Source organism: Acaromyces ingoldii, assembly GCF_003144295.1.
Source record: "Acaromyces ingoldii strain MCA 4198 unplaced genomic scaffold FA10scaffold_1, whole genome shotgun sequence".
NCBI classification, from domain to species: domain Eukaryota; kingdom Fungi; phylum Basidiomycota; class Exobasidiomycetes; order Exobasidiales; family Cryptobasidiaceae; genus Acaromyces; species Acaromyces ingoldii.
The window spans coordinates 3,269,931-3,280,695 of NW_020290247.1; the positions used below are offsets into that span (position 1 = coordinate 3,269,931).

At 55.3% G+C, this 10,765-nt stretch overlaps 5 protein-coding genes across 5 annotated transcripts; 3 read left to right on the forward strand and 2 right to left on the reverse strand.

Moving 5' to 3' along the window:
- Nucleotides 1-705: 705 nt before the first annotated feature.
- FA10DRAFT_264503 (hypothetical protein) lies at nucleotides 706-2,023 on the forward strand. Its single transcript, XM_025520672.1, has 3 exons — nucleotides 706-1,210; nucleotides 1,298-1,507; nucleotides 1,562-2,023. The coding sequence occupies exons 1-3, from the start codon at nucleotides 788-790 to the stop codon at nucleotides 1,685-1,687; spliced, it is 759 nt and encodes a 252-aa protein (XP_025381102.1). The 5' UTR covers nucleotides 706-787; the 3' UTR covers nucleotides 1,688-2,023.
- A 94-nt stretch (nucleotides 2,024-2,117) lies between these two features.
- FA10DRAFT_274109 (hypothetical protein) lies at nucleotides 2,118-5,913 on the forward strand. Its single transcript, XM_025523202.1, has 3 exons — nucleotides 2,118-2,755; nucleotides 2,827-3,544; nucleotides 3,608-5,913. Exons 1-3 carry the CDS (start codon nucleotides 2,532-2,534, stop codon nucleotides 5,720-5,722), a joined length of 3,057 nt encoding a protein of 1,018 aa, XP_025381103.1. The 5' UTR covers nucleotides 2,118-2,531; the 3' UTR covers nucleotides 5,723-5,913.
- Nucleotides 5,843-7,486, reverse strand: FA10DRAFT_264505 (hypothetical protein). Its single transcript, XM_025520673.1, has 5 exons — nucleotides 6,919-7,486; nucleotides 6,368-6,836; nucleotides 6,136-6,283; nucleotides 6,010-6,025; nucleotides 5,843-5,938 (listed from the first exon to the last, which is right to left on the reverse strand). Exons 1-5 carry the CDS (start codon nucleotides 7,291-7,293, stop codon nucleotides 5,924-5,926), a joined length of 1,023 nt encoding a protein of 340 aa, XP_025381104.1. The 5' UTR covers nucleotides 7,294-7,486; the 3' UTR covers nucleotides 5,843-5,923.
- Nucleotides 7,487-7,602: 116 nt separating this feature from the next.
- On the forward strand, nucleotides 7,603-8,619 carry FA10DRAFT_299245 (4'-phosphopantetheinyl transferase; the record flags this gene model as incomplete). Its single annotated transcript, XM_025524700.1, has 2 exons — nucleotides 7,603-7,788; nucleotides 7,847-8,619. The coding sequence occupies exons 1-2, from the start codon at nucleotides 7,641-7,643 to the stop codon at nucleotides 8,614-8,616; spliced, it is 918 nt and encodes a 305-aa protein (XP_025381105.1). The 5' UTR covers nucleotides 7,603-7,640.
- Nucleotides 8,620-8,752: 133 nt separating this feature from the next.
- Nucleotides 8,753-9,751, reverse strand: FA10DRAFT_283529 (hypothetical protein; the record flags this gene model as incomplete). The annotated part of the gene is made up of 1 exon (XM_025523847.1): nucleotides 8,753-9,751. The coding sequence occupies one exon, from the start codon at nucleotides 9,749-9,751 to the stop codon at nucleotides 8,753-8,755; it is 999 nt and encodes a 332-aa protein (XP_025381106.1).
- Between the last annotated feature and the right edge of the window lie 1,014 nt (nucleotides 9,752-10,765).

The window sequence follows — 10,765 nt, forward strand, 5'->3', positions numbered from 1 at the left end:
GACCGATTTGGAAAGGAAAGGAGGAAAGGAGGCAACAAGCGACGCAGACGATAACAATAGCGCAGTAATATAATACCTGCCGCGGTACTAGGCAAAGAGGAGAGAAAGGCGAACGAGGAGACAAGCCACCAGCCTGGCTCATGTTGTGTTGTGTCTGCAATAAACATCATACCTGCAGCACGAGTGTACCGAACAAAAGAAAATAACGGCCTCAATCAAGCTGCAACAATTGCCCACGTCCCGGTTATGCAGCCGACTGTACTGTTAAATGCCTGGTCTTTGCATATACGATTAAGCGCCTTGGAAAAAGGGTTCACCTTTTTTGCCAGGCTCGATGGAGCTTGTTTTCCTCCCCCCCCCCTTTTTTTTTCCGACCGCCCCATGCAACATATCACCTCTTTAGCTTTTATTTTGTTCACCTCCCTTCTCTATCTCCAAGCTGCCCGCTTCTCTGCCCAAAGCCCTTGCAAGGAAAAACATGCATGCAATATCAGTCTGCAGCCCGCCTTTTGATAGGGGGCTATATGTTCACTAGCTTAACTGCTGGCCTAGACTTGCGTTTTTTCCCCGACCGACACGACATATCATTTCTCACGGCTGAGGTCCGTGCAGCCCCATTCTCTCTCATACACGTGACTGTAACCTCCTTTTCATAGTTGCAAATTTTAGCTATTTTGATCCCTTTTTTGTCATTTTTTTTGGATTGTTCGGGAGGAAGCAAGATCCAAGAAGAAATTGGACGCAGCGACTATCGGCAAGCAGCTGTAGGCCTGTGCTGTCTGACATCATGTTTAAACGCATCACCAAGCACAACGAGCGGCTCGAAAAGGACCGAGAAGAGGGCCTGGCTGTGGGCCATGAGGCGCCACCAGAGATGGCTATCGATGACGACAGCGACAGCGACAGCGAGAGTGAGAACGAGGCCGAGATCGACGATGACGACAAGCACAGCGAAGGTTCCAATTCAGGGAACAATGCAAGCAACGAAGAGGACGACCAAGACGACGAAGATGGGCAATCGGATTCGGGCGCAGGCTCCGAGGCAGAGGAGGAGGAGGAGCCCTTTGCGATCACACGAGCGCTTCAAGACCCGATTTACACTCGCCCCGATGCACCGCTGAAGAAGGGTCAGCCCCATCGTTCCTGTGTCATCTGCCCCCTCGCCGCCCTCAAGGATGACGCGAGCGTCACTGTGCACCTCAAGAGTAATGTGAGCCCACATCGCCGCACCGCTCATTGCTCGCAAAAGTACCCATCAGAACTGACGATGCCTTTGCATTCTCTCCAAATGCGACAGACCCATCATCGAAGATTAAAGCGTTTCACAAACAGGCTTGCCAAGCTGCCCGACAATGGGAGAAAGACGCCAGAGGAAGGTGGCACGGATGCGAAGAAGGTGGTAGCAATGTGCGATGAGATCCTGAAAAAGCAAGAGGAGCAGCTGGCCGCCAAGAGGAAGGATAAAGAAGAGGGTAAAAAGCGAAAGCGGGCCGAAAAGGTCGAAAAGGTGAGCTTGACCTGCCAGCGACCTGCAGCATCAACTCATCGTCGTCAACTACAGAAGAAGGCCAAGCGGAGAAAAGCGTCCGAAGAAGCAGCAGGAGGGGAGCCGACGCGGAAAAAGGCAAAGAACAAGAAGCGCAAAGATCGGGCAATTGCCAAGACAAATGTCGAGGAGAAGGAGTAGAAGCAAGTAGACAATGGCGCCACAACAGGGAGACAAGCTCCATAACACGTACAGCTTAGCCCTCTTCTTGCAAGGGTAGACTACGGGCACCCTTGCTCTTCTCCTATCTTTCTTTCAATCGGAAGCGGGCCTAGTCTCACCTCCCTCCCTGAAGGCCGTGGGCGACTCTCAAAAGTTTCGACAGAGCAAGCAAGCTCTCGTACTATCATCATCACCATAGACCTCTATCTCTCCCTGAACGGCAATGGGTTCAAGATCACCATAATATTGTGCCATAGCAACATACAAAATCTAATTTCTTGGCTGAAAGGCCGGTCCGGTCTAGGCTCGCCGCCCCTTTATTGCGCTCGCTCTGCTCCTGCATTGGATTTAGTAAAGTAAAGCTGCCCGTGCTTGCTCTTGATTAGACTTGCCTTTTCGACATTTTCCATCCAGGCACAGACAGCTTCATCTCCCTTTCACCTCAACTAGCTGTTCTGCCAAGGGTTTTAGTCGCTCGATGCTGCGAGCCTAAAAACGGCTGAGCAGGCAGTACAGCAGCAGCAACAGCAGCAGCAGCAGCAGCCAAAGAGCAAGTTGTCAGCTTCGTCGGAGCCGTCGCTCTTCAGTCGCGACAACCTTAGCAAAGAGCTACTACTAGTAGTAGTATCAGCGGGGCACCAAGCCACACCCCCTGAGTGACCCAAAGGGGAGACAACTCCGCCGACTAGCTTGTCTCGACGTGCAGTTCCCTTGCTTCTCGTTACTCCATCTGCGAGACTCAGGAGCTTCATAAGGAGGGGCACCACGGTCCCCTGGTTGCCCGTTCACCTCCTTTGCGCGCTTCACCACCCTGGTCTCCACCATGGCGTCGACGCTCCAGCGCATCTCCATCCGGGCCGCCCAGGACACCTCGATTATCTCCGGGGCGGACCCGACCGTATGGCAGAAGACTGATCCACTGCGTCTCTTCATCATCCAGGCCGGCATCATTATCATCTTCACCCGGATCCTTGGCTGGGGCTTATCAAAGATCCGGCAGCCATCCGTCATTGCCGAGGTCATTGGAGGTATCCTCCTCGGCCCAACGTGAGTAGCAAGCTGTTTCGACACAAAGGTTCTTCACTTGCGTTGCTGAGCCTGGAGGAGCCACCCGACAGAGTCTTCGGTAGGATACCCGGTTTCACAAACCACATCTTCCCCACGGCGTCGATCCCCGGTCTGAATCTGGTCGCCAATCTCGGCTTGATTCTCTTTCTCTTTCTCGTTGGTCTCGAAGTAGACCTCCGCATCATTCGCAAATGCGTCGTCTCGAGCACAGCCATTTCCGCCACCGGCCTCGTCATTCCCTTTGGTCTGGGTACCGCCGTCTCCTATGGCATCTACAAGGACTTCATCGACCACGAAAAGGTCTCCCTTGGCCACTTTCTCCTTTTTACCGGTGTCGCCATGGCCATCACCGCCCTACCGGTCCTGGCGAGAATCGTGCTTGAGCTCAAGCTGATCCAGACGCGCGTCGGCGTCGTCGTCCTGGCTGCTGGCGTGGGCAACGACGTCGTCGGCTGGATCCTTCTCGCCCTTACCATCGCCCTCGTCAATGCATCCAGCGGCCTCACGGCCCTCTACGTCCTCCTTGTGGCCATCGCCTGGTGCCTCTTTCTCTTCCTCGTCGTTCGTCCAGCATTCATCTGGCTCGCTCGACGCACCGGCTCGTTTGACAATGGGCCCACGCACTTTATGATGACAGTCACCATTATTCTCGTTTTTCTCAGCGCCTTTCTGACCGACTGCATCGGCATCCATGCCATCTTTGGTGCCTTTGTCGTCGGTCTCATGATCCCTCACGAGGGCGGCTTCGCCGTCGCGCTGACGGAAAAGGTGAGTTGATTGGGCGTACCACCAGCGCAAGACGCCAATGAGGGGTGCTGACACGACAGACAGATCGAGGATGTTGTTTCAGTCATTTTCCTGCCCCTGTACTTTGCCCTCTCGGGCCTCAGCACCAATCTCGGCGACCTCAACACGGGCCTCATTTGGGGTTACACCATTGCCATTTGCGTCATTGCCTTTTTCTCCAAATTCGTTGGCTGCGCCACTGCCGCTCGCCTCACGGGCTTCACCACCCGCGAGTCACTGGCGATTGGCACACTCATGTCGTGCAAGGGCCTCGTCGAGCTCATTGTCCTCAATCTCGGCCTCCAGGCGGGCATCCTTGACCAGCGCGTCTTCAGCATGTTTGTCGTAATGGCCCTTGTCTCGACGTTCCTCACCACACCCGTCACTCTTCTCTTCTACCCCGCTCACCTTCGAGTCTCTTCCGACGATGACTCGTTGTTTGGTGGACCGGCAAAGGACCGTCGAATCGAGGATAGAAGAGTCAAGGACAAGGGAGAGCAAGGAGGTGGCGATGGCGAGGATGGAGAAGACAACGACGGTGGTCTTGGAGGAGCACTGGGTCTTCGGCTGGCCAGTAAAAAGGTCCTCGTCGTCCTCGACCGCTTCGACCACCTGGCCGGCCTCCTGACGCTCGTGCAACTCCTACGACCGTCGCAGCTGCCCGCTTCGTCGCGAGAGGCTGCAGCCTCTTGCGACGGTGTGCGAAGGCGAAGGGCGAGGCAGGAAGACAGCGATGTTTCCGAAAAGAAAGCCGAGGAAGCCGAGAGCACATCTGGCCATGATACGGCTGACGATGTGGCCCTCCCTACTGTGTCCAACGGGGAGGCAGACTCTACCGATGGCGGCAGCGGGCAAGACGATGCCCACCACCGTCCGGACTCCGATCAGCACCACCACGCCACTAGCATCGACGCATTGCGCCTTGTCGAGCTGACCGAGCGAACGTCTGCCGTCATGAAGGTGGCTGAGTCGGAAGAGACGCTACGAGCCGACCCTTTGATCAACGTTTTCAAGACATTTGGCCATCTCAATCGACTGCCGGTCAGGTCGACAATGGCCGTCGTTTCTTCGGATGAATTCTCTGCTACCGTCGTCGGCCGAGCAAGTCGGGAGAGCTCCAACATGATTGTTGTTCCTTGGAGCATGCCGACTGTCCAAGCCGTCACTAGTCCTGGAGGAGGCGGGGGCGGCAACACCGGATACTTTTCCTCAATCGGCAACCCATTCGAGAGCATCTTTGGTTCCTCGGGTGGCGACATGACAGCGCCCGCATCGACTTCGAATCAGTCGCCGCCGCATCAGGCCAACTTTGTCCGCAAGGTATTCCAGACATCTCCTTGCGATGTCGGCGTCCTCGTCGATCGATCGATGGCATCAACACGGGCGACGCCACTCGTCTCGAGGCGTCAGCACGTCGTCATGGGCTTCATGGGCGGCCCCGATGACCGAGCAGCGCTCAAATTGGTCACTCGCATGTGGACCATCAACGAAGAGCTGTCCTTGACGGTGCTGAGGCTGAAGCGCGTCGAACCAAGCCAGGCAGGCGAATCGGCCATTGCTAGCCTTCCGCCTACGCTCCAACACATGCACTCAACCAGGAGAGAGGCCAGCGGGGCTGGTTTCAGTCTGGTGCAAGATACCATGTACCCAACTGCCAATTACGGCGCTACGCCCCTCGAAGCTGCGCTCGAGGACAATCTGGCAATTCAAGAGGTGGAGACTCTCCTTGCCGCGGGTGGCTCCGCTCCTAGCTCCACATCGACGCGCCTGTCCATGCAGGTGGTGGAGACGTCGAGGCCCTTGACGGAGCTTGTGCGACACACCAACGAGATTCAACCGACGCTCGTGGTCGTGGGTCGTTCTAGAAGACTGCCAGCGATGACGCACCGCGACGAGCTCCGATACCTGCTGGCGCGAGGGACCATTGATGAGGAGAAGGAGAGTGGCGAGGACGCAAATGCGGCTGCTACGGCGGACCCGGTGGCGGAGAGGATCCTCAACGGAGAGACGTGCAAGGTCATTGGAGAACCGGCAATGGCGGCAACGAGGCTCCTCAAGACTCAAGCTCAGATTCTCGTCGTTGCTAGCGCCATGCGGAACCGCTCATCTGCGGCTGGTAACAACTTGCACGCCGCGACGACATTCCTCTCCGAGGCCTAATCTTCGGGCACTTTCCCATCTGTGCTTGTTTCTGTAATACCAGCGACGCTCTTAACGAATAACGACGACAACACAATGTCCATCTACCTGTTCTTAAGCGACCGTGGGCGCTCTTTGTCCATTCATAACCTCAGTCTTCAGTTCTTCCTATTTGCTTCTGATTGATTTCTCTCGTTTTCTTTTGAAAATTCTTTCTCTCCACTACAAGAAGAGCCTCTGCAGCGGACCGAAGTGGGGCATGTGGTCAGCAAGTGGCAATCGGCACAGGGCGTGCAAAAAAGACTCACGAAAGGGTACGACGGGCTGTGGAGGAGAAAAGAAAGCAAGAATGCGGGTGTGAGTGTTGACAGAGACGACAAGGGAACTTGATTTGGCAAAAAAGGAGGTTAGGCAGGAAGAAAGCGACGACTCACTTCTTGATGCGGAAGACGTAGAAGAGAAGACTGAACGTGCCGAGCAAGATGGCCGACCACACATAGACGCCAGCGCGCTGTCGGACCGGATCCCGCTGTTTGGGCACGAGAATCGTGAGCGAGACCGTCGCAAAGGCCAGCAGGCCGTCTGTTCATGGAGAGAATCTCGTCAGCGTCCAAATGAGAGAAGGATTATGAGCAAACAAGAGCAGAAAAGAAGAAAGACACTGACAGATGATGGCGACAATTTGCGTTTCGGCCCCGTACTGGTTCTGAAAGCCGCTGGCAAAGTACTCTGGCTTGCCGCCTTGGCCCATCATCATATATGGCGCACCCCGGATCCCATTCCACATGTGCCCAGCACACATGACGGTGATGGTCGAGAGTGTGGCAACCTGGATGAGGACCCCGAAAGCGCCCGAGGCATTGAAATGGGACGAGGAGAGGCGGGGCAGCACGACAATGAGAAGCGTCGTGAGCGACACGGCGACCAAGGTGGCTGTCAAGGCAAACTTCCAAGGGAACGGTGCGCGGTACGGGACGTCGACACCGATCTGCTTGGACAGCTCTGCGGCCACGTCGCCGCCTTCAAAGCCAAGCCGGTTGAAGTCGTACTGCACCGGCTCGGCGTTGGGCCCAAGGCCGTGCTCGCCCGTCGTGGGCGGAAAGTACAGGAGCACGGGCGCATAGGACAGCCCAAGCTTAAGAGGCGTAGTGTAATGACGTGTCAGAGTTCTTTCTTTAGGACATATGAGAACAAAAAGGCCCGGCATCTTCTCTCACCTGCTGGAAGATTTCTCTGCCATCCTTGAACTCGATCTGCGAGAAGACGTGGCGCTTCTCACCCCCTTTCACTTTCCGCCAGCTCCTTGCGACTGCCTCGTAATTTGGCTGGAAGTTGAGGCAAGGCTGGCAGGGAACGCCGGAATCGACGGCTGTCAGGAGCGCAGAGACCGAGTAGTCTCGTGGGACGCCCGTCAGCGAGGCAAAATCTTGCGCGTCTTTGAGCTGGATCAGATTGTTTGGCGAAGCTTTTGTACGGGCGATGAAGCCGGCCAGCTTCGATGAGGCGCCATCACTGCCAGATTTGCGTGCTGCCAGCGCGGGCGAGACAATTAGGGCCAGAATGGCACAGAACAGGATGACAAACGATCGCATCGTCGAGGGTCGGTGATGGCACCTTTGACTAGGCACGTGATGTTCACCTTGTCGTCCGCGATACAAGGCGGGCTAAGTGACAAGCGTCGACTGTCGATGACGTATACCTAAATCCTGGCCGACGGGAGAATAGATGAATCCAGTCGTAGACGGTCTGGAATAGCTGGACCCGTAGGAGAGACGGCAGTGCTTGTCGATGGAAGAACTGCCAGCTTAAATTGCTCATAGTGCGCCTAGCTTGACACGTGGGAATGGATAGATCTACTTGCGTGTTGTGGCCCGTGCTGCAATTCAGATAGAACTTTTCTTCCATAGTCATGGTGTCGTAGATAGGGGAAGAAGCGACAATGGCGGCCAAATCTTTGCCCTTTCGCGTCTGGGCGGCGGACGTCTCAGAATACGGTGCAGTCTCTGTGAAAGATGTCGTTGAGGAGCTTCTCCCAGAAAACGAATGGCAAATGGTGCTACGATTTGTTCGGCCCATCGATCAGATTCGTGAGTCTCGCTACTCTCTTGTCGCCGGGAAGATGTCGTTCGCTGATACAAAGAGCAGGCGCCCTGGCAGGAAAGCTTCTAACCAGGCTGGTACTTTCAAAAGAGCATGGCTGCCAATGGGACGACGTTCGCATAGCGACGACACCCGAACGCCGGCCTTTTCTTGCACACCCGTCGCCCAACTTCGACTTTAATCTAACCCATGACGGCGACTGGGTCGCCATTGCCTTCACGCCTGCCACAGCTGCGCCCTTTCCATCTTCGGGCCAGAACACACAACTGGGGATTGATGTCATGGAAATTGCATTACCGCATTATGAGTCCTCCGTTCTGGACTTTGTCAAGACAATGGAGATGACCATGACGAACGCCGAGACAAGCTGGGTCCGTAATGTTGCGCTATCGGAATCCTCTCCATCAGACACCGACCGTGAACGGCTGCGGCGCCTCTTTGCCCTCTGGACGCACAAGGAAGCTTACACAAAAGCCTTAGGCCTTGGCATGGGTTTCGACTTTCGCAATGTCGAGCTCCGTTTCTGGGATGTTGACCGCAACCTTCTCCACGTCAATGGGCAGCTGAAGGACGATGCGTATTCATTCATGTCACTAGACCTGCCATGCGGCGGCCGCCATAATCTGGGTGAGAATACGAGCGGGCCCTTGAAGGGAGCAGGGACCGGTCAGGGCTCTCAGCTCGTCGTTGCATATCCGACGGCTCAGCAGCGGCCTGTGCCTATGACGTACAAAGAGGCAAAAGAAAGCAGCCTTCTTCACATCTGGAATATGCACGACCTCGTCGAAGCTTCGAAACATGCAAAAAATCGATAGCATTTACTCTGAGTGGTGTGTGATAATCTGCTGTGCATGCTGACTGCGTGAGAATATGGTATTGGGGATGAATGTAGGCGCTCTAATCTTGAACAGCACGACTGTGGTTGAAGGGAAATGCACCCGATCACGGGGATTACCGCGGGAGCACAAGGTTGAGCTTCGCTCTGTCGAGGAGGTGTATGCATAGGCCAAAGTCGCTGGTGTCATCAAGAAGCCAGGAGTGATCAAGAGAGAAGCACATATCCTTGCTGCCCTGTCCCGAAGAGGCTGACGATGCCGTTTCATCCTTTGCACTATGAGACACCACCCTTGGTCCGGCCCTAGACTCTTCCACGACGCTCCGAAGAGAGGGCGCAAAGCTTGTCTTCTTCTTAATGAGCCGCGGTCGATCCGTCGTAAGCGTGGTCAACTTGGCATGAGGCATTAGCGGCACCAGCGGTTCAGCACAGGGTGGCAAGGCAACGCTGGCATCTTTACCACTGGCGTGGCTTCGAGGAGGCGTCTCACTGAGGTGCCCATTCTCGTGGCTGGCACCGAGGAACGCCAGAGGAATGGCTGGTCGACGTCTCCAGCAGTGCAGAATTTGCGCATCCCTGCTATCATCGACAGCGTCCTCATCAGACTCTTCATCGGTAGAGCCAGAAGAATCGAATGAGCTGTAGTTGTGCTCTGATAAGGAAGAATTAGGTGATGCCGCTATTTCAGCTTCGTTTTGTGGCGTTGTGGCATGTCCGATGACATCTTGGCGTTCTGTCGTACTCGCCCCCATCCAAATTCTTGTGAGCACATCGCGGCTCCAACTGCGAAGCCTCTCCTGGCGGATCTGCTCGCCCGGGCCGCGTTGCAGGAAGCCCGCCCCGACCTCGTCGAGTGACTCCTCTCTGTGGCATTCGCAGCCATCTTCAAGCTTTTCCAGCCCTGGCCTCGCAGGTGCCCTTCCCCTATCCTCAATGGTGGGCGCATTGGTACCGCTGCGTACGGTAGGCGAAAGCTTGGCTGAGGCATTTGGATCTGACAACGAGTCGCTTATCGTCGTGTCTTCCGACGTGTTCTCGCCCTCATTGGCCCATGCTGTTGCACAATTGATGCTATGAGGTAAAGGAGCGCCAAAGCCCAAGTCCTTTTTCACCATTTCGTCGTCCTGGCTGCCAAGATCAAGGAAAGTCGACGCAAAGCTGAAATGCTCATCTCGAGTTCTTTCATCCCCCGCGCTTTGTCCACGGGTCGAATGGCACTCAATTGCCGTCTGGAAGGTTTCGCTCGAGATGCGACGCTCTATGCTCGCTCTTGTGTCGCCCTCGTGCTCCTGGAATCTTGGCAACAAGCGACCCGGTCGAGAGTTGGGAGAGCAGCCAGCGTCTTTGCGACCCCTCGTCAGCGTGTCTTTCGCTCTCGAATTTTGTTTAACTATGGGCGAGATCGGGGGAGAAGACGCGGCAGAGTTGTTCATTGAAATTACAGGTTGCTTTGGCCAGGGATGAGCAGTCTGCAACGGCTTGTGGGCGAGTGTCTTCTTGTCAAAGTATGACTTCTGTCCCACCGAAGAAAGGTGAGGGAGAATTAGTATACTCTGGCGGTAAGCATACGGGTCCACTTGGTGCGGCGAACTGTTCATTCTCTTCAACGGCAACGTAGTGGTTTGGCATTGACGATCCTCTGATGTCATTGTTGGAGTTGGAAACAGTAACGAAGGCCTGGTCTCGCTGGATGGAGGTGCATGATTCCGCTGACGGACGTTAGTTGTGAAATCATTTCTGAACAGTCTCCGAGAGTCTCGCCAGAACGACGGAAATTCCGTCTGAGCACCATCGACTGGCGAATGCGGTGATGAGCATGGTTTAATTTCGTCGATGTCAACAGACGACGGCTGACGGTCCTGCGAAAAGACAGCTGCAAGCTGGTCATAGGAATAGATTGCGCTCCAAGGCCGCCTTTTCCTGTCTGCTGCCCCTGTCTGTGGCCTTGGAGTAGGATGAAATGACTTGTATTCTCCACGATTCTCGTCGCAGCCATTGCTCATGCTGCGTGGATTGGGAAATTGACCGATGTGGGCTTCTTGCATGGATTGCGACAGAGCGGGCCAGACAAATGGCCTGACATCACCCCGTCGATCGCTGTTGACTAAAGCTCCCTTGGTCGACGATGT

Coding starts and splice junctions, on each gene's coding strand:
- FA10DRAFT_264503 (XM_025520672.1), top strand. CDS start 788: ATGTTTAAACGCATCACCAAGCACAACGAGCGGCTCGAAAAGGACCGA. Junction 1,211..1,297: donor CTGTGCACCTCAAGAGTAAT/GTGAGCCCACAT, acceptor CAAATGCGACAG/ACCCATCATCGAAGATTAAA. Junction 1,508..1,561: donor GGGCCGAAAAGGTCGAAAAG/GTGAGCTTGACC, acceptor CGTCAACTACAG/AAGAAGGCCAAGCGGAGAAA.
- FA10DRAFT_274109 (XM_025523202.1), top strand. CDS start 2,532: ATGGCGTCGACGCTCCAGCGCATCTCCATCCGGGCCGCCCAGGACACC. Junction 2,756..2,826: donor GGTATCCTCCTCGGCCCAAC/GTGAGTAGCAAG, acceptor GCCACCCGACAG/AGTCTTCGGTAGGATACCCG. Junction 3,545..3,607: donor CCGTCGCGCTGACGGAAAAG/GTGAGTTGATTG, acceptor CACGACAGACAG/ATCGAGGATGTTGTTTCAGT.
- FA10DRAFT_264505 (XM_025520673.1), bottom strand. CDS start 7,293: ATGCGATCGTTTGTCATCCTGTTCTGTGCCATTCTGGCCCTAATTGTC. Junction 6,837..6,918: donor GCAGAGAAATCTTCCAGCAG/GTGAGAGAAGAT, acceptor ACGCCTCTTAAG/CTTGGGCTGTCCTATGCGCC. Junction 6,284..6,367: donor GCAAATTGTCGCCATCATCT/GTCAGTGTCTTT, acceptor CTCCATGAACAG/ACGGCCTGCTGGCCTTTGCG.